The sequence below is a fragment of the Solea senegalensis genome, linkage group LG8 (genome assembly GCF_019176455.1).
Source record: "Solea senegalensis isolate Sse05_10M linkage group LG8, IFAPA_SoseM_1, whole genome shotgun sequence".
NCBI classification, from domain to species: domain Eukaryota; kingdom Metazoa; phylum Chordata; class Actinopteri; order Pleuronectiformes; family Soleidae; genus Solea; species Solea senegalensis.
Genome location: NC_058028.1, coordinates 23,260,681 through 23,286,988, shown reverse-complemented (window position 1 = coordinate 23,286,988; position 26,308 = coordinate 23,260,681). Strand labels below are relative to the sequence as shown.

At 43.2% G+C, this 26,308-nt stretch overlaps 1 protein-coding gene across 1 annotated transcript; it reads right to left on the bottom strand.

The window, feature by feature from the left end:
* Positions 1–1,195: 1,195 nt before the first annotated feature.
* Positions 1,196–25,335, bottom strand: LOC122773857 (thymus-specific serine protease). The gene is made up of 13 exons (XM_044032823.1): positions 25,136–25,335; positions 23,145–23,320; positions 18,620–18,719; positions 8,871–9,000; positions 8,222–8,345; positions 6,877–6,954; positions 6,634–6,681; positions 6,436–6,555; positions 3,416–3,580; positions 2,755–2,902; positions 1,952–2,131; positions 1,714–1,868; positions 1,196–1,292 (listed from the first exon to the last, which is right to left on the bottom strand). Exons 1-13 carry the CDS (start codon positions 25,191–25,193, stop codon positions 1,221–1,223), a joined length of 1,554 nt encoding a protein of 517 aa, XP_043888758.1. The 5' UTR covers positions 25,194–25,335; the 3' UTR covers positions 1,196–1,220.
* Positions 25,336–26,308: the final 973 nt, after the last annotated feature.

The window sequence follows — 26,308 nt, the reverse complement described above, 5'->3', positions numbered from 1 at the left end:
GTGCTCCTTCACCTCCCACCCCTCCTTCATGAACCATCCACCCCCTGAGTCCCCAGCCTCCCCTCCATCCAGCAGGTCACATTTTTCACAGTGCAGCTGTCCTCGGGCAGTGATTGGTTGGCCCAGCAGACAGATAGCCGATAGGTTGTGATTAATAGTTGAGGCCCAAGAACTTCCTCATTGATCAACAGGACAAGCTGTGGGAGGAGGAGGGGGAGGAGAGAGAAAAAGCATGAGCTGTCGCTCTGCAAACACTGGCTGATAACCCTGATAGCAGTGTGTGTGTGTGTGTGTGTGTGTGTGTGTGTGTACCTGGTATTCCTTATGTTGTGGAGACCTTAATCTGTTACACAATCACGATCAGTGTGTGTGTGTGTGTGTGTATGTGCGTGCGCATGTGTGTGTGTTTGTGCATGTGTGTGTGTCCTGCTGCTGCTGTCCAGCCTCCAGTTGAGTGATTGATGATCTCCCACTCCCCACAGGGTCATTGGGGTCATGACCTCCAACTTCTGACCTCTTACTGAGAGGGTCACACACGCTCATGTACATACACACACACTCTCTCTCGCTCACACACACACACACACACACACACACACACACCAGACCGTAGAGAAACAGATGGCTTTAGGTGAGCTGGTGCTTGCAGCAGTCTCCACTGCTTTCTCACTGTTACCAACACAACAATACAAGTTTCATATTCACGGTTTCATCATCATAAGATGTGATAAGAAATGAATGTCTTATAATGACAAAGACTTTTGTGTTGTCTTTTATTTACAACACCCGATCATATCAGGGTCAATCTGATGTGACATTAGATCGCAGAGGATGAGGGAGCATGAGATGTAGCAACACTGCGCCCTAGTGGTATGACGAGGTTAAGATAAGCGATGAATACAAAGTAAAAAAAACAACAGCACAGCCATTAAACATAACATGATATTGTATATGTTGAAAACAGCCATGAAATGATTGTTCTTATGACCAAAAACACATCAATAAATGTCAAAATAAAACTGTTCAATCTAAAAGAGAAATGAACATGAAACACAAATGAAAGGTTGTAAAACACACAGATATAGTATAACTGCACAGATCAAGTGCAGAGCTGTGAGATGGTTACAGCAGGCAGCCACACCAACACCGACTTATTAATCTGCTTCTTATCACCTCCAGGAGACAGTGATAAGACCTGGTCCGGTTACATTGTGGCCTCATCACACTCCTTTTCTCTGCATCTCCTCCTGGGCAGCGACCTCCAGCCACCACGCCACACGTTTCTCAATCTCCTGAAAGATGAACAACAGGGAACGTGATTTATTCTGTATGGTCTGACTATCAAGTGTATACTATGTATATTCTGCTAACTGTCTATAATGTACATTCTATATTCTTTTTTGAACTAGTTTTTTTATAGTCCACGTGTTTATATCTTTTTATATTGTACTTTTCTTTTTTGGTAATGCATGTTTATTATTTATTATCTTTATCTTCACTGTCTCTGCTGCCGTAACACTCTCGTCCTTCAGTTTCCCTGTTGAGGGACTAATGAAGGATGATCTTAAAGTTTACTTCTCGTAAATGTAAATATCTTTTCACGACCACTATGAAGAGAAACCATTTTACCAACACATTAGCTTGTCTATCATAGATCAGTGACACTGACTCATATATCCCTGTATGTGAGGACTGTGTGATGTTAGTGTGTACCTGTCTAGCTTTCTTCAGTGAGCCGCGGTCTGTGACTCTCTGACTCATCATGTCAGCACAGTGAGCCGTGTCTTCAATGAAGATGCTCTGATCTTCCTCTTCTCCCTCACTCCTGCCATGGACCACTGACAGCGCCCGCCACGGGTCACCTCCACCTGTGGACAAGTTTACTGTCCAACTAAATTCATTTGTTGATATTTTTCTTGATTTCTAACATTTACTGTTTATCCAAACTCACCATTGACATACAGGACCCTGTGTGTGGGGGGTGTGTCTCCTCCATAGTAAGTGTTAGTGAAGCTGATGTGTGCAGGCAGAGAATGCTGGGAAATGCCAAACAGCAGCGTGCAGAGCTGAGTACTGGTCTGCAGGGTCAGCATCCCAGAGAACGGACAAGTGTTGTCCTCACAAGTCTGGTCTATACACACGGACACGCACACACACACACACACACACACACACACACACACACACCCAGATATTATGAGCAACATAATGATGTTGCTCATAATTGTATTATAATTGCTCATAATTGTATTATACTATTATTTTATATAATACAGTGACGTGTGTTTGCGTGTGTGTGATCTTTTGTACTATTGTTACCTCTTTAGGACCTTTACTATAAACACCAGTAGTCCGCATGGAGACCAAGACCTGGTCCTAATGAGGCAGAACCTCATTTCTCAGTAACTGGTGTGTGTGTGTGTGTGTGTGTGTGTGCATGTGTGCATGTGTGTGTGTGCGTGTGCATGTCCAGGTATTACTAATGTTGTGGGGACCTAAAACAGTTTACACAGTCACATTATGGGGACTTGCCTTCCTTGTGGGGACAAAAATCAAGTCCCCATAACATAAATGATTACATTTTAAAGTGAAGATATGTTTTAAGGTTAGGTTGAGGTTAGGATTAGGATTAGGCCAGTAGCAATTATGGTTAGGGTTAGAGTAAGTCTCCAGGAAATTAATGTAAGTCGATGCAATGTCCCCTTAAGTCATGAATGTCCAACGTGTGTGTGTGTGTGTGTGTGTGTGATGTACAGAAGCCAAACTCTGTGCAGGTCTGGTAGGTCCACTGTCTTGCTGCTCTTCTGCTGGAGTGCAGCGACGTGTCCATCAGATCCTTCACTGCTCTCTGATGAGAGACGTCCAGACAGGACTCCTCACTGGTGTAAATGCTGTGGTAAATCTGCAGGTGTGTGTCATGCAGAGACAGTACTGAGAGATGCAATAGTAATGTCACACAGGAACCAACGAGCAGATCTCCAGTGATCCATCAATAAAACCTCCAAATGAGAAGCTCATCAATCATCAAGTAATCATGAGGAAACAAGAAACTAAGGATTAGACACTCATTATTATTAGTTGACTGAAACTAAAGGTCAGTTAATCATTAGTTCATTAGGTAATGTTGACTAATCATTAGGTTACTAATGATTACTTTCTGGTTACTTAACCTTTTTTGTTTTTATGACTAATCAAAATTATTATTGTAGTAATTTATAACATTTTAACTTGCACCATGATTGAGTGTTGACAGTTCTGTTGAATGATGGTTAAATAGACAATATACACTGTCCTAATGGATACATCTTAACAGTATTCATAAAGTCTGTATGATGAGGGGTAAACACACAACCAGAATTGAAATAATATTTGATGCAACAGTGACATCTGGTGGTGAGGTTAGTGATCTCCATACCTGTGCGAGTTGAACAAGGCGTCTGTATGCATCCATTTCTCCCTCATGGGCCTCACTCTTATTGGTCATGAGAGTGCAGAGGTCTTTGATAGACATGAGGACTCCTTCCTCATTGTACTGCACGGTTCCCATGACGATGTCAGCCAAGTTTTGCATCAGCTCCATCTGAATAAAAGGATGTGGTAAAAATCGCCTTACAACGTTCTGAGCTCAAAGCAAAGTGACCTCATCTTTAATGCTCCACATGCTCATGTCATGCAGGAGGTGCATGTGAGAGGACCTTATGAGGTCTGAGTGATCCGAACAGTCCTGAACCCCTGACAATGAAATCTGTTGCTGCATTACCACCTCCAGGCAGAATCAGAAAGGAGGACACGTGTGCTCGTAAGAGGTGGCGTCATGTTCAATATGTTGCAGAGCAATTTTGGAGCGTCTCTCTAACATCGCCCTCGTGCAAAGCTGGCACATTCCAAGAAGAAACCGTCGCTGACACTGTCATTAGAAAGGCAGACGTTGTACAGACAGTGACTGATGAGCGGTGAAGATTTGTTTTAGAGACTTAGACTTAGACTTCCTTTTATTGTCATTGCACAGAAAACACAGCAGTGAAAACTGGCAACGAAATTTCGTTGCTTGGCAGCAGATAAGAAACCAACACATAGCATTGAATTTTGTCACTTATGAGTTTTGATGAGAAATGTCTTTTATCTTACTGTAAATGTCTATACATGTATCAAACTCTTCATCCTAACTATGATTAATAAAAAATAAATAAGTAAGTGTTTTTATGTAATAAATATATATAAAAGTAGTGCACAAAAAAACAGGAATGAAACTGTAGCAGCAATATGAAAAAACAAAACAAAAAAAACAGTTAAATATTGCACAGATAATTTCCGGGGGGGGGACTGCTAAATTGTTATTTGGAATTTAGCAGTTTGATGGCCAGCGGAAAGTAACTGTTCTTGAGTCTTGTTTTGTTCTGCAGTGGATGCTGCGGAACCTCCTGCCAGACGTCAGCAGGGAGAACAGTCCATGGTGGGGGTGGGTGTGGTCAGTGAGGATCTGGTGAGCCCTGGTTAGGCAGCGCCTGTGTGCAATGTCCTTGATGGGTGGGAGTGGAGTCCCAATGATCTTCTCCGCTGTTCTCACCACCCTCTGCAGAGACTTCCAGTCGGAGGCCTTGCAGCTCCCAGACCAGACGGAGATGCCACTGGTCAGCAGGCTCTCGATGGTCCCTCGATGGTCCCTACACTTCCGTCGCAGGAAGTGTAGGCGCTGCTGGGCTTTCTTCACCAGGGAGGTAGTGTGAAGTGTCCAGCTGAGGTTGTCTGTCACGTGAACCCCCAGGAACTTGGTACTGCTGACGACCACCGTTGTGCCATTGATGAGGAGTGGTGTATGGCTGGGTCGGGATCTTCTGAAGTTGACGATGATCTCTTTTGTCTTGTCGACATTCAGGAGCAGGTTGTTCACCCTGCACCAGTCCACCAGATGTCGCACTTCCTCTCTGTAGGCCAGTTCGTAGTTGTCCTGAATGAGGCCCACAACTGTTGTGTCGTCTGCATATTTTAGGATGTGGTTGGTGTTGTACCTGGGACGACAGTCGTGGGTCATCAGGGTGAACAGCAGGGGACTCAGGACGCAGCCCTGTGGGGAACCGGTGCTCAGGGAGATGACACTTGAGGTATTGTTACCCACACGGACAGACTGGGTTCTGTCGGTGGAAGTCCAGCAGCCAGTTGCACAGGGGGGTGTTGAGGCCCAGGGGGCCCAGTTTGTGTACCAGGTCCTGGGGGGATGATCGTGTTGAATGCTGAGCTGAAGTCCAGAAACAGCATCCGCACGAGGGTGTGGATGCTGTTTCTGGACTTCAGTTTCTGGACTGATCTGGTGATCAGAAGATGAGAAAGGAAGGACAGCATTCCTGCAAGCCATCCATCGTCCAACACACAATCCAGACGTTGCTCCTTCTACTAGAGACTGTTGAAGGACTTCAGTCTATTGCCAGATCCTTTTTGGTAAAATGAGTTTCTTGTGTTAACATTCTAATATAGTGAAACATTTACTTATAATGAGTAAGAGAGAAAAAAAATGATGTTTCTCTGTAAAACACTCATAAATATCCTACATGTTGTTTTACTTTTATTGTGGTAGGTCATCTGTTTAAAAGTGATATTTTTATTTTGAAAGGGCAAAATACCGGAAGTAGGAAAAAAAACGAGGGAAATGTAGTAACAATCAAGGCTGCAAACGGAGTCTCAAGCACTATTGATGGTTTTGTTCGCACCTGACTGACAAGGGCACAAGGTGAGTGTATGTTTTATTTGGTATTATGTGTGTGTGTGTGTGTGTGTGTGTGTGTGTGTTCGGGATACATTTACGACATGTTTTCAATAAAGCATTCTGAACCACCAGTAAAGGAGCCAGACGTTATTCAGCCAGGGATGCTGCACATATCAGGTGGATAAGTGTCAAACAGAGTGTAACAATAGACTATCAAATAAGAATCTAAATGTGCTCAAGTCTATGACTTCTCAAGAAAGCTGGCCACTGTATTTCACTGTTTCTCTCACGAGAAACTGCTTTGTACACTAGTGTAGTCACAGTTCCATTATGTCTTTTGTTGTTGTTTCTTTTCTTTTGGAAATAACAGTTTGCAGTTGCAGTAAATACAGTTTCATCGTTGCATCGTCCATTTTCGTCAGGAGGCTACTTTTAGTTATCCTGGCCATGCAGACATTCATCATTGCCCCCGTCCTGAAGGCCTACAACACGCAATCATAAACCCCCCCCGAGCATCAGCTAGCCAGCCAGCATGTCCATGTGGGCCGACAGTATGGGGCCCATGTTACTGAAACCGTATGGGACCTAGGACTGGGCCATATACCGGTATATTTTTGAAAGAGATACAGTATGTAGTTGAAACAATGATGGGCAAAGCCTGAAGATAACGGCCAACATGGACATGCTGGCTGGGTTTGTGTCCATGTTCTGCCCCTTAAAGTCCAAGGTGTCACCTGATCATCAGGATCCTTGGGGATCTGACAGCAGCCAAAGTCCACGGCCACCTTGCTGAAGCTACCATCCATCAAGGCTTCTTCCACTGCAGCAAAGGCGTGGCGCACCACAGCCAGGCACTGTAAGAGGACGAGGAAGAGGAGGGTGAGTGTGACCATGTGAGACACAGATAAACAGGCAGCTGCTCGTCTTCACACCTTTTCTGAGCCACCAAGAGCTTCATTCATGAGACTGGAGCCAACGATCTGAAACAGAGAAGATGACACATGGTTATTTAAAGGAGGTATGTGTCACACATGATAATTATTGTTAATTAGCTAAATGTATGATGATGATGTGAAGAGGTTTACTTTCTAATAATAGAAAACCACTACATTGAAGTCACATGTGGACAGGGAATAAACTGCTCTAATGTTCTAATGTTGCAACCATGGATTTACATTGTTGTAGGCAGAAAAGTCCAGCGTTGCCTTTACAGGAGCAGAAGAGGCCACGGCCCCGAACACCAGGTGAGGAAACTACATCACAAACAGAGACAGAGGGAAAAACAAAGTCTTATATCGCCTGTGTGACCACAGGGTTTAATGTAATGTAGAAAATGAGACGGAGAGAAGATACAAACTTGTCCCAAACCATGAAATAAGTCCATTTCATAAGTTTGTTTAATCCACAAAGGTATTTAGCAAAACAAAGCCACATTATTTCCACCTTCTATTAACAATTATACACTGACACTATGTGTGGCACCTCTGAAATCACACAGGAAATGAGACTTGGACACAGAGTATATTGAGGATGACTGTTGACCGAGAGAAACACCATATAACCGGGCTATTCAATTAGCGGGCCCAGGGCTGGACCAGGATCCAGCACCTCTTGGTTTTATCCTGCCTGCGTTCTGGGACTTATTTGGGGCGACCCGGTACTTTTCGTATAGAAAAAAAATATATATATTAAAAAAAAGTTTGAAAATAATGTAGAAAAATAAAATTCAACGAACAAACCCCAAAGAACTGCATGTTGTTTATTAAGATTTAATGTCATTTGAGAGAGTGGGAGATCTGTTGACACACTGAAAAGCTAAAAAAAAGCCGGTGTCAGCATTACTGTGGATGAACAGCTCTTTCCAACAAAGGCAAGATGCAACTTCATCCATTACATCGTCAGCAAACCGGACACATTTGGCATCAAGTTCTAGGTCGCAGCAGATGTCGATACTAAATACATGATTCTTGTCATAACATGCAGTACATCATGTTGTTCTTCTGTATGTTGTTGTCATTTCTTTATAATGACTCATATTCTCCTGCCCCTTATTTTGCCTCAGTTTCATGAACTGGCCCTAATTCCAAATGAATGGAATAGCCCTGTCATATAAGATACTGTGCTGCTTACCTGTAACCCCTCATATTCTGAATAAGACGAACAGATCCTTTACTTATTACCACTGCCTTTGGCAACGTAAATGTATTCAAAGATTTCGGGGCACAGTAGCATTTTCAGGGTAAATGTTAGGAAAGATCCAGGCTTTGTCATTCTTGTCTCCACTCAAAGCACATCATCCATACCCATTAACAATTCAAACTGTGTGATAAGCTGTTCTTATTAGTCAGAAAAAGTTTTTTTCATAAACTGGTGTAAAGATAAACCATCAACTGGCACTTTTAGGGCCCTACCCCACAAGAGACTGTTATTAAGGGCAATGAGAGGGTTTTCACTGGTGTGGTCTCCCTTACTAATGCTAAAGATTTGGAAATCTCGTTGGTAAAGGTAATCTCCTGTTACCTTTCCTCTGAACCAGGCAGATAAGGCTCCAGCATAAGAGCCTCCAAAGCTGATCCAGGTGTTCCTGTGGCTCAGACTGAAGTTTTGGCTGATGTGGTGGTGAAACACAGCCAGGTCAGCAAGCCTGAACAAAGCACAACAAAAAAGCATTAATCATGACCTGGCATTATGACAGGGTGAGGGACATAAGGTTGATCTGTATGGCCCTAATGTTGACTCACTGTCTCACTGAGTCATGATGCTATCATATAGTGTCAGTATGTCACTACATGTTGTATCATGCCAAAACATCATCATATGAGAAAAGGATGTTTGATCATTGTCACATCATCAGTGAATTGTGGTGCACAAAACAAACACACATGCAGAAGCACACACATACACAAATACACACTTAAAGGAGAACTGAATCAACACTCAGGGGGCACTCAGGGGCTGATGGTAGCTCAGTGGTACAGTAGAGCGAGTCGTCTTTCAACTTGAAGGTTGTGGGTTCGATGTAGACCACTAGTCTACAAGCTGAGGTGTCCTTGGTCAAAAAGCTTAACCCCACGTTGCTCCTGATGGCTGTCATATGCAACAAGAGTAAGTGCAGGGTGTCCTCTGAACACATACACACACACTGGTAGTGTAGTGAGCCAACACTAACGCTTGCTGACTGCTCAGGTCTGCCAGGTTTTCTGTTTTAAGACCATCAGAGTTGATGCTGTCACCATAGAAACGATGCTCCACAGCCAGGAGTAGAGCCCTGTGCTCTTTAGCCATGTCAGCATGATGACCTGGGAAAATATGTGCAAAGCAGATAAGATTCAATATGTTTTACCAAGATCTTTTTTTTTAATTAATTTGCGTTTCATTATGAAAGTAAGAGTAACTTAAAGGAGACATATTATACCCTATTTCCCCCATTAAAATAGTTCCCTGGTGTCCTAATGAAAATGTCAGTGACATGCTTTGGTCAAAATACCATAAGGATGAAGAATCATAGCAGTTCAATAACCCTGCTAAACCCGCCCCTTTCAGAACACTCGGTTTTGTGCATGGTCCCTTTATATGCAAATGAGACACAGGCAAACACACGCCCACTTCTTCCAGGGGGTTTCTGATTTGTCCTCTTTACAGCGCTCACTCGCTCAGCTCCTGTTCCCTCCGCTCCATTCCTCTCCCCCTCCCTCCACTAGTTCTCTGACAATATCAACATGGCAGCGTGTGCAGAAAACAGCGAGAGTGGCGTCACAGGAAGAGACGTCCTACATAAGGATGGAGCCGAACACTGTGAACTGAGTGTTCTGCACTCTCACATTTTATAGGGACAAGGTGGAGCTAAGGTGGAGCTCTCCAAGTAAACTTACTGGTGGGTCGGTAACGTTTGCGATGAAATGCGCATGCTGCCGTCATAAGCGCAGGAGATTCAACATGGAGTGTTTTATCGCCTATACTTACACTAAGGGGGACCACGAAAACATGACTGAGTATTCTTTTTCCACACTTTGGCGACGGGTAGGGCCTCCAGAGTCCCAAATATAAGGATTAAAATGGTTAAAAAGTTGATTTTGCATAATATGTCCCCTTTAATTTTTCTGACCATGAAATTCCACAAAAATGTGCCAATTACTCTCAGCAACAGCCAGAAAAGAGAGAAAAAAATATCTGAAAATAGATTCAGTAGTACTGAATCTATGAAGGAAGTACTGAACAAATACAAACAACAAACCACTGCTTTGCAAGTCACTCATCACTCATTTGTGTGTGTCGTCTGTAAAACAAAGTCACCACAGTTTCACGCAGCTGTGTAGTGATGACTACAACCACATTGAGCAGGTACTTGTTTGTAGTGGATGCAACCTAAACCGTTAAAGGGCCCTTACAGACTCTGGGAACCACAAGTAAGCCTGCATTTTGGGACCTAAGTGATCTGTTAGGGTGATAAGGTAAAACTAGGTCTTACAGGTATGAAGGGGCCTGATCATTAAGTGCTTTGTATGTGAGGAGGAGGATTTTAAATTTAATTCTAAACTGTACGGGGAGCCAATGTAGAGAAGCTAACACTGGAGTTATATGGTCTCTCTTTTTAGTTCCTGTCAGAACTCGTGCTGCAGCATTTTGAATGAACTGAAGGGTTCTAACAGACTTGTTGGAACATCCTGATAATAAGGAGTTGTAGTGAATGGACTTACATAATTCTTGTATTTTATTCGTCTTCGCTGTTTCAATAAACGAGGCACACAGTTTGTGCACTCAAGCTGAGAAATAATCTTTACCTTTTTGAATGCAATTTCCACACTGGTGACCCTGAAGTTTGTTTGCTAGACGTATCCAGAAACACGACACGACCATGGCCGCGAATGCTGTTACCTTCAAACTTCCAGAATTCTGGGAATCGTCAGCGTCGGCATGGTTTGCTCAAACCGAAGCACAGTTTGCGTTTACCACTGATGCCACACGATACTACTATGTTCACCCTGGTTGTTCACCCTGGTTCAAGAGTGTCACAGAGACTGGTGGCAGCGAAGATCGTGTGGCACGGCCTCAAAAAGGACGTTAGAGACTGGGCTAACACTTGTCTTGAATGTCAGCGGGCCAAAGTACACCGTCACACTAAAGCCCTGTTGGAGTTGTTCCCGGTGCCAGAGAGACATTTTGATCATGTAAACGTGGATCTGATTGGCCCTCTGCCCTCCTCTCATGGTTTCACTTACCTGGTGACCATGGTAGACAAGACCACACGTTGGCCTGAGGCTGTGCCGCTGTCATCGCTGACTTCTGTGGTGGTAACGCGGGCATTCATTGGCACCTGGGTTGCCCGTTTCCGCACCCCCTCGGACATATCCTCTGACCGGGGCACGCAGTTCACGTCTGAGCTGTGGAACGCCGTTGCCCGGAGCCTTGGGGTGAAACTTCACCACACGACTGAATATCACCCACAGGCTAACGGACTCTGTGAGCGATTTCACAGGTCAATGAAGGGTGCTCTTCGCGCTGGCCTCAAAGACTGCAACTGGGTCAACAAGCTGCCATGGGTAATGCTGGGCATCAGGACTGCACCAAAGGAAGACCTACAGTCCTCATCCGCAGAGCTTGTTTATGTCCAGCCGCTGCGGATCCCGGGGGATTTTGTCCCCAACACCACCCCAAGACCCTTGGTCAGCGACTCTACTCTCTAGTGGGACACGCTCCTGGACAATGCGAGGCTTTTTGCACCCGTTCCTACCGCACACCACGGCCTGCCTCAGTCACACATCCCCGCTGGACTTCAAAACGGCTGAATATGTCTTTATCCGGCACGACGCCCACAGGGGACCACTGCGTCCGCCCTACGAGGGCCCCTTCCGGGTATTTGAGACAGGGGACAAACACTTTGTGGTGGATGTGGGCGGCAAACCGGAGCGGCTCTCCATTGACCGCCTCAAACCAGCTTATTTGGATGTAGCTGGGCCCATTGTATTGGCTCAGCCCCCGCGACGTGGGCGACCTCCAGCACTGCCCCCACCCCCCGCTTCCCTCCCCCCCAAAACTCCCACATTTCGAACCCCACATCCGGGTTGTGGCGGGACACCTGTCACAGTGGTGCCTGCCCGGTCTCCTGTACGGCGCAGCCGTTGTGGCCGGGTGATACGACCACCTCGCAGATGACTGTTTATTTATATTTTATTTTTTCTCATATGGTGAATTCTGGGGGGACGTGTGTAGTGAATGGACTTACATAATTCACCCTTGCACTGTGTAGTTCTATACACTTATTTCATGTGATTATTTCCTATTGTGTTATGCATGTAGGAAGGACTGTTCCGAGATTATGGTCCCTTTAAGTAACTATGTTTGTGATGACGTAGAGCCCTGTGCTGGTTGGTTGGTTACTGTACGTCCTCATCTTGTATTTTATTCGTCTTCGCTGTAAACCTCGTTTATTGAAACACAGTTTGTGCACTCAAGCTGAGAAATTGTTTTTACGTTTTTGAATGCAATTTCCACAGAGTTACAGTAATCTAATCTAGATGTAACAAAAGCATGTTTTTCAGCATCCTGTAAAGAATGTTTCTAATTTTCATAATGTTCCACAGGTGGAAGAAGGCTGTTCTGGAAATTAGATTTGTGTGAATCAAATGACATTTCCTGGTAAAAAGTAACTCTAAGTTTCCTCACAGTGGAACTGGAAGCCAGGGTGATGTCATATAAAGTGACAATGTGATCAGAAAGTTTTTCTCTGAGGTGTTTAGGGCCGAGTATAAAAGTTTAAAAGTAGAAAGTTACAGGTCATCCAGGACTTAATGTCTCTGAGACATTCCTGGAGTTGAACAACCTGATTTATTTCATCCGGCCTCATTGATAAATATAGCTGTGTGTCATCTGCATAACAATGAAAATGTATGTTATGCTTTCTAATAATGTTCCCTAGAGGAAGCATATATAAGGTAAAAAGTATAGGCCCAAGCACTGAGCCTTGTGGAACTCCACAATTAACTTTTGTTTGTAGTGAGGCTTTATCATTAACATGAACAAACTGGAATCTATCAGATAAATATGATTTAAACCAGCAGAGGGCAGCACCTGTGATACCAAGAGTCTGCTACAATCTCTGCAGTAGAATATTATGATCAATGGTGTCAAATGCAGCACTAAGATCTAACAGGACAAGTAAAGAAACTAGACCATTATCTGAAGAGAAGATCATTACTAACTTTAACTAGTGCTGTTTCTGTGCTATGGTTTAATCTAAAACCTGACTGAAAATCTTCAAAAAGGCCATTAATGTGCAAATATTCACATCATTGATTAGCAACTGCCTTTTCTAAGATTTTAGAGACAAAGGGAAGATTAGATATAGGTCGGTAATTAGCTAAAATATTTGGGTCAAGGGTCGCTTTTTTTAGAAGGGGTTTAATAACTGCTACTTTAAATGTTTGGGGCACATATCCAGTTAATAAGGATAAATTATTTTGAGTTAATATAGAGCTGTTAATTAAAGGAAACACATCTTTAAACAGTTTGGTGGGGATAGGATCTAACTGACAGGTTGATGGCTTAGATCAGGGGTGTCAAACATACGGCTCGGGGGCCAGAACCGGCCCACCAGAGGGTCCAATCCGGCCTACGGGATGAATTTGTTGAAATTTCACACTACGATTACAATCTAAACGTAATGTCAAATGCAATATTTTTCACTTCCAGATACCTGTGACTAAATGTTTGTGCCTTTATATATCCAGTGTGATGTGTAAATAGGACATTTAGGCATGATATTGTTGAAATTGCACTTATATTTCTCAAGTTCTTGTTGGTCATAGGTTGTTATGCTATTATTTTACTGGTCCGGCCCACTTGAGATCAAATGAATGAATACCAAGCCCAAGACGTAGAAGAGCACTACCTGGGAAACCTGTTCTTTACCTTCCTACCTTCTTTACCTTCCCTGTGCAACATTACTGTTGCAATGACTTTTATGTTGGACCCTTTTTTTAATCTATATTTAGCCAGAACTATGTCTCACAGAACCAGGATTACCTGGTTATGGTGTTAAAATGCACTAGAATACAGGAAATGGCATCTACTTAATTGAAAATGTTCTGGGGGAGCACCCCTTCTGTCTAGTTTTAAGGCTATGTGCCATTTGTATAAACAGGTCTAAAGTGCCCTCAAGAACACGTGGAACTTAGTGCCCTCTTTAGTGGCGAGAAAGCGCTGTATGCACCCTTTTTTTCGCCCCTGCCCTTCAAAAAGTCTGCACGCCACTGCTGCTCAGTGTTAAAGGAATAGATGGTTCAGTGGAGCTGTGGCTCTGTGTCAGCCTGGCTACAGTGCTGAAAAGAAATCTATGATTATTCTTATTTTCTTTAATTAAAGAAGAATATTAGGCAACTCCACGCTTTGTGTAGGGCTTTTTTGTAAGCTACAAAACCATCTTTCCAGGCTATATGAAGTTCCTCTAGGTTACTGGAACGCCATTTTCTTTCTAATTTACGTAACGCCTGTTTAAGAGCACGAGTATTGGAGTTAAACCATGGTGCAAAAATGTGTGGAGGCAAAAATGTGTGGTAGTGCCCTCTTGAGAGGCAAAAAATGTGCTAAAGTTGATAAGTGCCCACTTTAGCACAAAAACACACTAAAGTGCAATCTTGGCTGCTTAAAACATGATAAACTGTGCACTTGGTGGCAAAAAGACATGTGTAGGTGCCCTCCTCATTGGCCAAACACACTAAACTGCCCTCTTGGATGAAAAAAAAAACACTTAATTGCCCTTAAAACTCTGCTCTGAGATCCCTGAAGAAGGTCCTTCCTATGGCTGACAGTGACTCTGCAGCATGTGATGCCCAGATGCTCCTGCGCAGTACAGACTTTATTCTATGCATGGAGATTACCACACCAATCTTCAATGAGACTGTCATCGCATCTGTTACGCTTCAGAGAAAGAACCTTGACTTATCAGTATCATACACATCGTAGAAGGGGTCATACAAAGAGTGAAGGCAATGAGGACAGATGAGGAGTTCAAGTTCCTTTTTACAAAAGCAAAAGTGCAAGCCGAAGCAGTAGGCATTGAGGTGCCAGAAGAAATACCTGGATAAGCCAGACGCAGGAAGTATAGCTCTAAATCAGCTACAGAGGAATACCAAGCCCAAGACGTAGAAGAGCACTACCTGGGAAACCTGTTCTTTACCTTCCTACCTTCTTTACCTTCCCTGTGCAACATTACTGTTGCAATGACTTTTATGTTGGACCCTTTTTTTAATCTATATTTAGCCAGAACTATGTCTCACAGAACCAGGATTACCTGGTTATGGTGTTAAAATGCACTAGAATACAGGAAATGGCATCTACTTAATTGAAAATGTTCTGGGGGAGCACCCCTTCTGTCTAGTTTTAAGGCTATGTGCCATTTGTATAAACAGGTCTAAAGTGCCCTCAAGAACACGTGGAACTTAGTGCCCTCTTTAGTGGCGAGAAAGCGCTGTATGCACCCTTTTTTTCGCCCCTGCCCTTCAAAAAGTCTGCACGCCACTGCTGCTCAGTGTTAAAGGAATAGATGGTTCAGTGGAGCTGTGGCTCTGTGTCAGCCTGGTGCTGTAAAGAAACATGGGATTATTCTTATTTTCTTCAATTAAAGAGCACATTTACCCAGTCAGAGCCCTGTAATGGAAAAAGCAACACATGAAGGATCTCTCCATTCAGCTATTTGAGAGAATCCATCCCCTCTTCCTCATAGGTTCTGACCATCCTCACTTGATTATGCCACTGGAGCTACTTGAGAAGTGAATCACCTGGGGCACCATTCAAAACCCGTCTGGGTTGGACACTTCAGGGTCCTATACATGGGCTCAAGCAATCCCTTACGGTACTGTCACTTCACATCCTGTAACACCCCACCAGCAGACCTTTATCAACAAGTTGAAAGTTTGTGGCATATGGATGTGCTCCCCTGGCAAAGTGAAAAGGCCAGCACAAGGTCACACCAAGATCAAGAAGCAATCAGTTGCCTGGCTGCAGACGGCATCAATCGCTACGCCACTCCTCTGCTTTGTGCCCAGAACTTCCCTCAATTATGTGCACCCAGAGGGGCTCTGTTTTCCCACCTCACAAGGACTAAATGGAGGCACTCCAAAGCCCCAGAACTAGCCAGAGCGTATCAGTCTGAAATACAGTGGCTGGAACAAGCTGGCTATGTAGTCACTCTGGAGTAAGGTGCAGAAGACTCACCAACCAGTTAGTGAAGACTTATCGTGAGGCCCAGATCTCCCTCCTTCAATGAGTACAAGACTGTTTCCCCATGGAACTTGCCCAGCTGAGGTCAGGGAAGCCAGTGCTTGACACCTCCTTACTCTGGGCCTAGAATTTGATGAGAACAATGACCATATACAAGTAGGAGGTTGCCTACGTCACAGCAGCCAGCTTGACCCCGAGGCCATCCATCCCTTCGAACTTAAATGCATGACCACTTGAGCAGTACATATTGACACCCTCTTCCCTTCTAATTATGACCGGTGTGTTGTTGGTAATGTTTATCTTCATGAGTTCTCTCTTCTTTTTGCTGATTTTGAGCCCTGTGCTGATTGCTGCTGTATCCAGGTGGGTTGTCTTATCTTGCATCTGTTTGTGATTGTGTGAGAGGAGTGCCAGATCGTCTGTAAAATCTAGGTCCTCTAGCTGTGACCAAAGTGTCCACTAGATCCTATTTCTCCTTCCTGTAGTAGTTGTACCCATAATCCATAGCCGAATAGAACAGGTAACAGTAAGCACCCCTGACATACTCCTGTCCTTACATCAAAACTCTCTGTTAGCTGTCCTGCATGGGTTACCCTACACTTCATGTCCCTATATGTACTCTGGATTAGAGATATAAACTTCTCTGGTATACCGTAGTGTCTTAACGTCTTCCACAGGGTGGCTCTGTCTTTAATGTGTAAGGGAGAGTTCCATTCCAGTGACTGCTCTATTATGATACATAAGGTGGCAATCTGGTCGGCACAGCATCTGCTCTTACGGAAGCCTGCCTGCTCATCTCTCAGTTTAACATCCACTGTATCCCTCATTCTAAGAGAATTCTGTTGAAAACTTTCCCCGCCAGCATCAACACAGATGTCTTTCTCATGGCTTTGAGGTGACTCATCGCTAGAAGGGGCAAGCTATTTGAGCTGCACTCAGATCAAGGGACCAATTTTAAAGGGGGTGATCGGGAACTGCAAGAGGCCTTCAAGCCCAGCTAGCACCCCAACAGATCCATTGGCGATTCAACCCACCAAGTGCCCCCCAATCTTGGAGCTCAACCATTTTTAATGATGTTAAAGGAACTCAAAACCCTTAAGCTACACCTCACAGATATTGCTGACCCCTGATCCCATCAACCCTAACTCCTTGCTAATAGGATGGCCAGATGTGTCACTCACACAAGTGGAGTATCCTGAATCAGTTTCTGGGCAGAAGGCAGAAGACAGGATGTTACTTCAGGGGTGGAACGGTTCATTCAAAATCCATCCGTACGTGTGTCACGGTTCAGGACACGTGTGCACCATTTGGTTTATGATGCGCAGAACACAGTAAAGCAATGGGCGGTGTTTATAGTGAAGATATGCAGCCTTATGTTGTGGTGGAGGATGCAGGATTTCAGCATATGATTAAAGTACTGGACCCGTGGTATAATATTCCATCCCGCCGTCACTTCAGCAACACAGTCATTCCTGAACTTTATGTAGAGACACAACGACGAATTGTCAAAGAATTGTCCGACACAGCTTACGTGGCTCTTACCACAGATGGATTTAAAGACGTATATGTTATTTTGCATGTTGTGTTGTGTTTTTACAGACTTGGTTTGTAGTTGTGCTTTATGTTTTTGTATGTCGTATTCTCTTAACTGACCATGAACTATACACAGACCTGCCAGTAGAAAGTCTAATTGGTAACGAGCCACAGGTGGTGGCGAGCATGATAGCAACCTTTTATATTTCAGAGGCCGGTGCTTGCGAGGGAGAAGAAATGGCCAGACTGCCACTTTTGTTTGCAATGAGGCATTATCATTAACGTGAACAAACTGGAATCTATCAGATAGGATAAAAACCCGCAGAGGGCAGTACTTAAGGCAGTGATTGGGTTTAGTCACATGTTGAGTTTAACAGCGAGATTTTAACATCAAATTAAATGCAGAACTAACACTATTGGCCCTTTTCCACCATGGCCCCGGCTCGCCTCGACACGGCACTGCATGGAATGGTTTAGGCTGCATCTCCACTACAAAGTACCTACTCAATGTGGGCGGAGTCATCGCTGCACAGCTGCATGAAACTGCACGGGACTGTCACACTGTCACGGGACTGAAATACAGCGAGAGTATGTATACTGCCTCCCAAGAGTAGGGCCTCAGGAGGTGTATATAAAGTTTGACTTTAAATCTTCCTTTTTGATAAAGCCTATAGTTAGGGCCTTATAGTTATTAACATTATTCTTTCTCTCCCTATTTGGTGCCTTTCCTTCCTCTCTCTCTTTTCGACTGTTGATATAGAACTATAAACATGTCATAACTGATTCAGAATTGTCTTGTCTAAACTGTAATATATCTGCTACTTATCTCTCTCTTCTGTCTCTACCTCGCCTCCCTCTTTCACTTTTCTCTCCCCCTCCTCTCCTCTGTCTTCCATTTTGTCCTTGTCCACCCCAACCGGTCGAGGCAGATGCTGCACATCTCTGAGTCTGGTTCTGTCAGAGATTTCCTCCTCTGATAAAAGGGTGTATTTTTTTCTCTCCTGCCTAGTGATGCCTAGTGCTTGCTCATTGTTGGATTTCTGTACATAGCCTTGAGATAATGTATGTTGTGATTTGGCCCTTTACAAATAAAATTTAATTGAATTGAACTTCAAAAAACCTGAACGATCACAGAAAAACTAGGAAAATCAGGACGTCCCAGTTTACCTGCCAGTACATCAAACTCATAGATGGGCCCTTCTCCTCCAATAAAGAGGAACACAGGACCATCAGGACGCTGCCAGTACTCCTCATTCACAAAGAACCTCTGGAAGAACAAAAGACAGACACAGGAACATACAGTGTTGAAAAAAGTTTGGAAACAGTGCAGCTTTCATTTGTTCACATTATCGGCCTCAAATGGCATTCAGAGCTAAAAGATGCTGAACAGTTCCCACACAAATGCTGTGTCAGGACCAGGTGAAGCTGAGGTTAGAGACACTTCTGTTGTTTCTGTATTTCTGCTGCTTTTGCTCAGTGTTTTTTGTGTATTTTGTTCATCAATACTATAATAATAACCTCTTCTGCAACCCTTTTGAACTCAGTTTACACCTCACAACTAAGTAGAGTTGTATGTCTCGAGACTGACGTGGTCTCAGTCTTGTCACCGCCTCGACTTTCTTGGTCTCGGTCTTGTCTTGGTCTTGATACCCTCTGGTCTTGGAATTGTCTTGGTTGCAGTTTAGGCCAGCTTGACTACAAGTCTAGCCGTCACAGGAAGAGACGTCCGACACAAAAATAAAGCCAAACAGTTCCGAACTATAGATCAGTTAAAATTACTTACAAAATTACAAAAAACGTGGGTTGAGCTCCAAGAACTACCAGGGAAATGTTTAAAATCTCATTATTTAAAAGAGGAGTCTGGTGTATTTAGTGAGCGGCATCACAAACACTGTCACTGTGTTTCAGTCCAGTGACTGTGTCAGAAGGAGTCTGTGCTCCGGTCATGGAGGAAGAACTGAACCAATATTTTTAATGAACTGATTCTAATGTTTCAGTTACACTGAAAACAACTGCTTTACAAGTCACGCGTTTGTGTGTGTATGTGTGTGTAAGTGCGTGCTTTTGACGTGTGCACATGTCTTTGTATTGTTGGATTGCAGTTTTGTACTTAAAATGGTGTTTGACTAAATAAATGGGATCATTGACTTAACATGAGGCCTAATCCATTTCAAGTTAGTTGATATCGGCTACAGGTGGATCCCGAGTAAGATGGCTGCTTAGACTGGAGGCTGCGGCACCACTACTTACATTGTGTGTGAACATATAGGCATTTGCTAATTATTTCAATGCTTTTTTATGCATAAGTTGCCGATTGTAGGCTTCTTTCACTACCGATATGCCAAACTCCCGGAAAAATGAAAATGCGTCTCAACAACAACAGTGCACCAGGGCTACCGCTAGCTCCAAAGCTAGTCAGGCCTCTCCTGTATCGCCAGATCGGGAGGCCGTGGATGAGTCCGTCTCCACTTCTACAATACAAGCCGTACACTTTGCTGAAAGGACATGTCAGATACGAGGAGAGCGGTTGAGGCGATTGAGGGTAAACTAGCCGACATGCTAACCAGGATGACTAGCGTGGAGGCTCGTCTGGAAATGCTGGAGGAGGCAGTGCTGTGATTCGCCTTCTGCTTCGGCTTCTGAGGTCGAAAAATTGAACGCCAAACTGAGTTTGAGGATCAGGAAAGGCAAGTAAATCTACAAATTTATGGTTTCCCGGAACTTGTTGAAGACAAGGATGCCATGTCGTTTTTGAGGGCTACTCTCCCTGAGATTCTTCAGGCTGACTCCGACAGGGGCTTGGATTTAGAGCATGCTCATTGGTCACTGCTACCAGCTAAGCCGGGACTCCCCCCCCCCTCCGAGACCCTTCATCGTGCGGTTCTTGAGGTTTCAACAGAAGGAGTGGGTGAGGAAATCGGGGACGTCCGCTGACAGAACCAGAAGATAAGCTTCTATCAAGATTTCTCCAAGGCTACGCAGGACATTATCTGTAGCAAGTCTAGACTTTATAAACCCTGTCTGATCACTATGAACCAAATCAGTCATATGGCCCTGAAGCCGCCGAGCCAGTATTTTCGCATAAATCTTTAAATCTGCATTTAAAAGAGAAATAGGTCTGTAGCTAGAACACTCAACCGGATCCTTCCCTTTTTTAAGAAGCAGTGAAATTAAAGCAGAACTAACATCCCTAGAGAATTAACCCACTCTGACCGAATATTGGATCATGTCCACAACAGCAGGGCCAAAAGGTGAGGTAAAATTCAGGTGGAATTCCATCCGGCCCTGGTGATCTACCTTTACGCATAGGTAGGAAACCTCCACATTCACCCTCTTTTCGAGCATGGGTTTTAACATACTTGGATATTGTTTATTTGGAGTTGTCGACAGCTAGAGTCCACGGAGCAAAAGAATCAGCATTAGAGGTTTGGAATTCTCTCTTAACTGTCCTCCGTGGGCTGAAGTTTTGGATCCGGGGGAGGGTGGGTTTTTCTTTTTCTTGTTATTTTTGGGACTGTGTTGTTTTTTTGTTTTTTTTTTAGGTTGTTGTTTATTCATATGTATTTGTGTATATGTATAGGTCTGTATGTGAATTTATATTTTATGTTCTAATTTTGTAAATGCATATACTTATCTATATTTTTCTTATGTTGTTTCTTAAAATAAAATAAAAATTTGATCACAAAAAAAAGTTAGTTGATATCATACAGTGTAATTTGGCAACTACAATGGGACATGATGCAATTTCAAGTTTGATGTCAGATGACTTTGGGAGGAGTCAGTATCAGTCCTGTCAGTCCTCAACAGTCTCAATCCACAGTGCAGTAACAGCCGTCACAGTCTGAGAAAACATTCACAGTGAGAGAGCTCACGTGACATAAACTCTGTCTCTGTATTGTTGAAATAAAACCTTCTCATATGTATTGAATGTAAACTGAGCTGAACCCCAGTATGCTGCTGTTCTTCAATTCATGTAAGCTATGGTGGAACTTCAACTCCTTTTTCCGGTCTCGGTCTTGGTCTCGGTTTTGTCTTGACTTGGTCTGTCGTGGTATCAATACCCTCTGGTCTTGATATTGTCTTGGTCTTGGTCTTGACTGCAAGTCTACATCTAAGGCCCTATGCACACAAACATGTAAAGAATCCTTTTTCTTTGTCATTTTGAGAATATGTTTTCTGAAAAAACAGCATTGTTTCAGTCAATGTCTTCATCCACACGAACCCCCCACCCCCAAACAACTCTTAATGTTGTAGTACCTATGCCAGGCCTGTGCGTGGTGCTGTAGTACCTATGCCAGGCCTGTGCGTGGTGCTGTAGTATGTATGCCAGGCCTGTGCGTGGTGCTGTAGTACCTATGCCAGGCCTGTGCGTGGTGCTGTAGTACCTATGCCAGGCCTGTGCGTGGTGCTGTAGTTCCTATGCCAGGCCTGTGCGTGGTGCTGTAGTACCTATGCCAGGCCTGTGTGTGGTGCTGTAGTACCTATGCCAGGCTGATAGATCTGTTTTTTTTGGACTATCACCTAGTGACATACCGAGTCTGTATACAGACTTTAATCCACTAACAAAAACTTTTTAAGCTGCAAAGAAGCCAAAGAAGGAAAATTAAAAAGAGAGTTATATATAAAAAGAATAAAATAAAAAACTATTGCTTTATTACAGCATTTTATTTAACTATGTTGTTTTAAATGTGCTTTATATGTAAATAAATAGGATTGGAATGGATTAAAAACATGTCAATATCAGCAGAGTTTCAGAGCAGCCCATGGGAGGGTTGCTGGTTCAAATCCCTGCCAGGTAAATGGCTGGGGTACCACTGAGCAAAACAACCCGATCATTGTTAATTGGACACTCTAAATTGACTCGAGTGATGGAGGAGGGGCATATCCAGTGTATTCCTAATGCTGGTCTCAACGTAAGGCATTGGGCATAAAAATGGATGTGTGGGGGATGCAGAAAGAAAATATATATACTATATATCTCAGCAGTTTCAGAGATGGAGAGATTGTTTCAGGTTATCAGATGAAACAAGAGCATCTGTCTGTGCTCTTGTAATGAGAGCAGCTCAGGACAGACGGCTGTGAGTGTTGTATGAACCTGTAAATGAAAGTCAACAGTCACCTATGTTTCCAGCATCCTACCTACAGCAGCTTTAATTGTTTGATTATAGAAGCCATTCCACTTCTTCATGGAGCAGTAGCAGTACGGCTCACTCTTCGGCCTTCTACCCTTTGATCCAGTAAATATACCGTATATGGTGATGTGACAGTGTGTGTTGTATTTTCTACGTTTTCTGACACTTATTTTGTCTTCATCACAGTTCAAAGTAACTGCTTTCACATCCCTTCAGTCTTTTTATCACACTTTGAAGTTCTCCCCAATTCTCATCCTCATTCGTGTCCATATTGTTTATCTCAGTGTGGAAAAGTTAAAATGGTTTTTCTCACTCCTTTATCCCAGTTTGTTGCACATTATCCTCCATGTATGATACATGTGTCATACTTCTAACCATCTATGTAATCATGATGCATACAACCATATGTGGGAGTGTGTTATGCTTAAGTGCTAAATGTGCTGTATGAATTGTATATCACATCTGCCACTATTTACTTTGCCATTTCCGTCCTGTTTTCTGTATATTCCAGTGTCTATTTGCTTAAAATTAGACACTGGAGTAAAAAAATAAATAAATACCTGAGTGAAAGTAGCACTGTCTTGTGGGTTGAAGTGGTTCAGTGGCTGTTGAATCTGTCCCTTCTTCACATGTAGGAGCGGCTGACGTCCACTGATGCTGCGTATAAGGAGCTGCTGCCTGACCTCGTGCAGCTGCAGGTCACGCACACGCTGCTTGAGGCTCAGCAGAACTCGACCTGGCAGTGGAATAGTAGAGAAAGACAGTCGTGGAATAGGAAGAAAAAAAATACAAATATGAATTGTTTTTCATCACCTGTAGAAACACATCACACTCACTCTTCTTCTTCCTGTTGCAGACACTATAGCACTGACCTGCTGACCCACAGCTGGCACTCTGCAGTTACACCTATTTCAACTATTATCTATTTTTGGAACAGTCTCCATCTAACAATAGTTTCTTAAGGGACTTGATATGATTATTTTACCTTAATATGTACATAACCGTCCCAATTATCCAGAGTACACTGAAAGTTGCCCACCTGGAATGGCTGGGTTCAATTTAGAATGTTCAATTATCTCGATCAATAAGCAGCAATGGGGATTGGGTCCCTTACTTAGAAGTACTCCTGACTTGTTAAGATTCAAACCAGCAACCCTCTGGTTATAAGCTACCTAATGGCGTGTTTCCGTTGCGATAGTAGCTGGTACTATTTTTAGTGCCTGCACTGGCAAGGTTCCAAGCGAGCTGAGGCGATACTACGTGTGACATCACCAGACTGCCGGCCACTGCGAGGCGAGGCGAGCTGGAACCATAGGTGGAAAAGGGGCTTAAGTTCCCTTAGACCACGAGCTCCACTAGACCATGGCTGCACACTAAAATACACCAACAAAAGTCCAGTGGATTTATTTAAAGACTCCACCTAAATACAAAATCTCACTGAATTTTACAGAATAACACAATATGTATACACTACCTTAATTACTAAATCTGTACCATCACAAAATAAATAATAATACAATAGACAATTACAAGATCACTCACAGAGCACAGACTTTTATTACCTTCTTATAGCGATTACCATTTTACATTAATATGACAAAATCCATCCTGATCTGTTTGTAAACGAGTTAAACAAATCTGAACTTAAAATCAGACACATTTTGACAGATGTTTTGTTTTATTTTACAGTATTGCCCATCAAAACTGTAAAAAACTGTTGCTAACATGAGGAGAAACTTACAGATCAGCCCATCCATCCATCCATCCATTCATCCATCTTCAGCTGACATAGGGTGAAAGGCGGGGTCACACCCTGGACAGTAGGCCAGTCCATCACAGACACACACATAGACAAACAACCACACAATCACACCTATGGTCAATTTAGGTAAACCTACCCTGTTTACCTAATCCCCATATTGCATGTTTTGGGACTGTGGGAAGAACCCAGAGAAAAGCCACACACACACACACGCACACACATGCACACACACACACATGTTCGACATTCATGACATGAGGGGACATTGCATTGACTTGCATTCATTTCCTGGAGACTTACTCTAACCATAACCACAATTACTACTGGCCTAATCCTAATCCTAACCCTAACCCTAACCCTAACCCTAATCTCAATCTCAGCCTAACCTTAAAACATATCTTCACCTTAAAATGTAGTAATTTACGTTATGGGGACTTGCTTTTTGTCCCCACAAGGAAGACAAGTCCCCATAATGTGACTGTGTAAACAGGTTTAGGTCCCCACAACATTAGTAATACCTGGACACATGCCACACACACACACACACCTTGTTCCGAGTCTTGTTGCTGCAAAGGCAAAAGTGCTAACCACACTGCCCGTGTGGCCCACAGATAAACCCACGCTAATGAAAACAGTCTTCATTATGTGCAGCACACACCAGTTTGATCAGTTTGACTAAAACTGGACCAGCTGACCAGTTTTGTTGCATCCTAAATATTCACAATGACTAAAATTCTCCACAATTCTTATGAAATGTTAAAATATTTTGTTGAACATTTATTAACTCACCAGCATAAGAACAGTTTAAGAGCAGCAGGATGAAATATGGGCTTGTTGACATCAGCATCTTTACCACTTGACTTAATTTAACTGACTTAAATTAAATGTGGATCCACAAATCAGGATTCACAGCCGCTCTCTATATAGTGTCAGGAAGAGGCTGCACTGATCAGGTGATCCTTGAAAAATGATATGTTTGAGTTATCATGAGCCCGTAGAGACTGCTGTGTGTGCGTGCGTGTGTGTGTGTGTAAAAGGTATATGCAAGGCAAGGCAGGTAAGTGCAGGCAAGATGCGCCAAGGCGCAAGGTGTGTGTATATGTCAAACTGCTCAGCAGAAAAGAGCGTCAGCGTGGTGGTGGAATGAGATCTTTCTGAAGTAGTTGTGTTACCAGATCTTTTTTCTGTTTGTGCTGCATTAATGCATTTAAAGCAACACAATCACGGCCTGTAACCACACACACAATGTATTGGTCGGTATATATTTAATTTACTCTGATGAGGAAACTCCAGTTTGCTCCACTGTGAATAACAAATGGTCTGTGTCAACGTTTCTGTGATGATGATGATGATGATTCAAGATTCAAGAATTTTTATTGTCATTATGAGGTCTGTGGCTCGTGATCAGCGACGTTGTCCCTAAATAAACGACTCCACTCTAAAAGACTCCTGTATATATGTGTGACCATGAAAACAAGTTAATATATGTAAGTAGACCTCCATAACTAACATATATGTGACCATGAAAACAAGTTAATATATGTAAGTAGACCTCCATAACTAACATATATATGTGACCATGAAAACAAGTTAATATATGTAAGTAGACCTCCATAACTAACATCCCTGAAACTCATTTGTTCCTGTCAAATACAAACATCTTGGAAAAAAAGGAAAAACTCTGCCATTTCCTAAAACAGCTTGGCTTTATAGTATATCTTCTTTAAACAGAGGGAGAATGTGCAGTTCCTGAACTATTATCATGGTTCAGGGTAATTACACAGTTGGTGTTTCAGTGACCTGGCACGACGACTGTGTGTTTGTGTGTTTGGGACCGAGTCAAAGTAAACAACAACGTGTGTGTGTGTCGGTGGAAATGAAGGAGCAGTCATCCTGTCGCTCAGTGCTGTCGCTCAGTGATACTTGGTTATGAAATCATATTTGGATTTCTTGACATTGCTG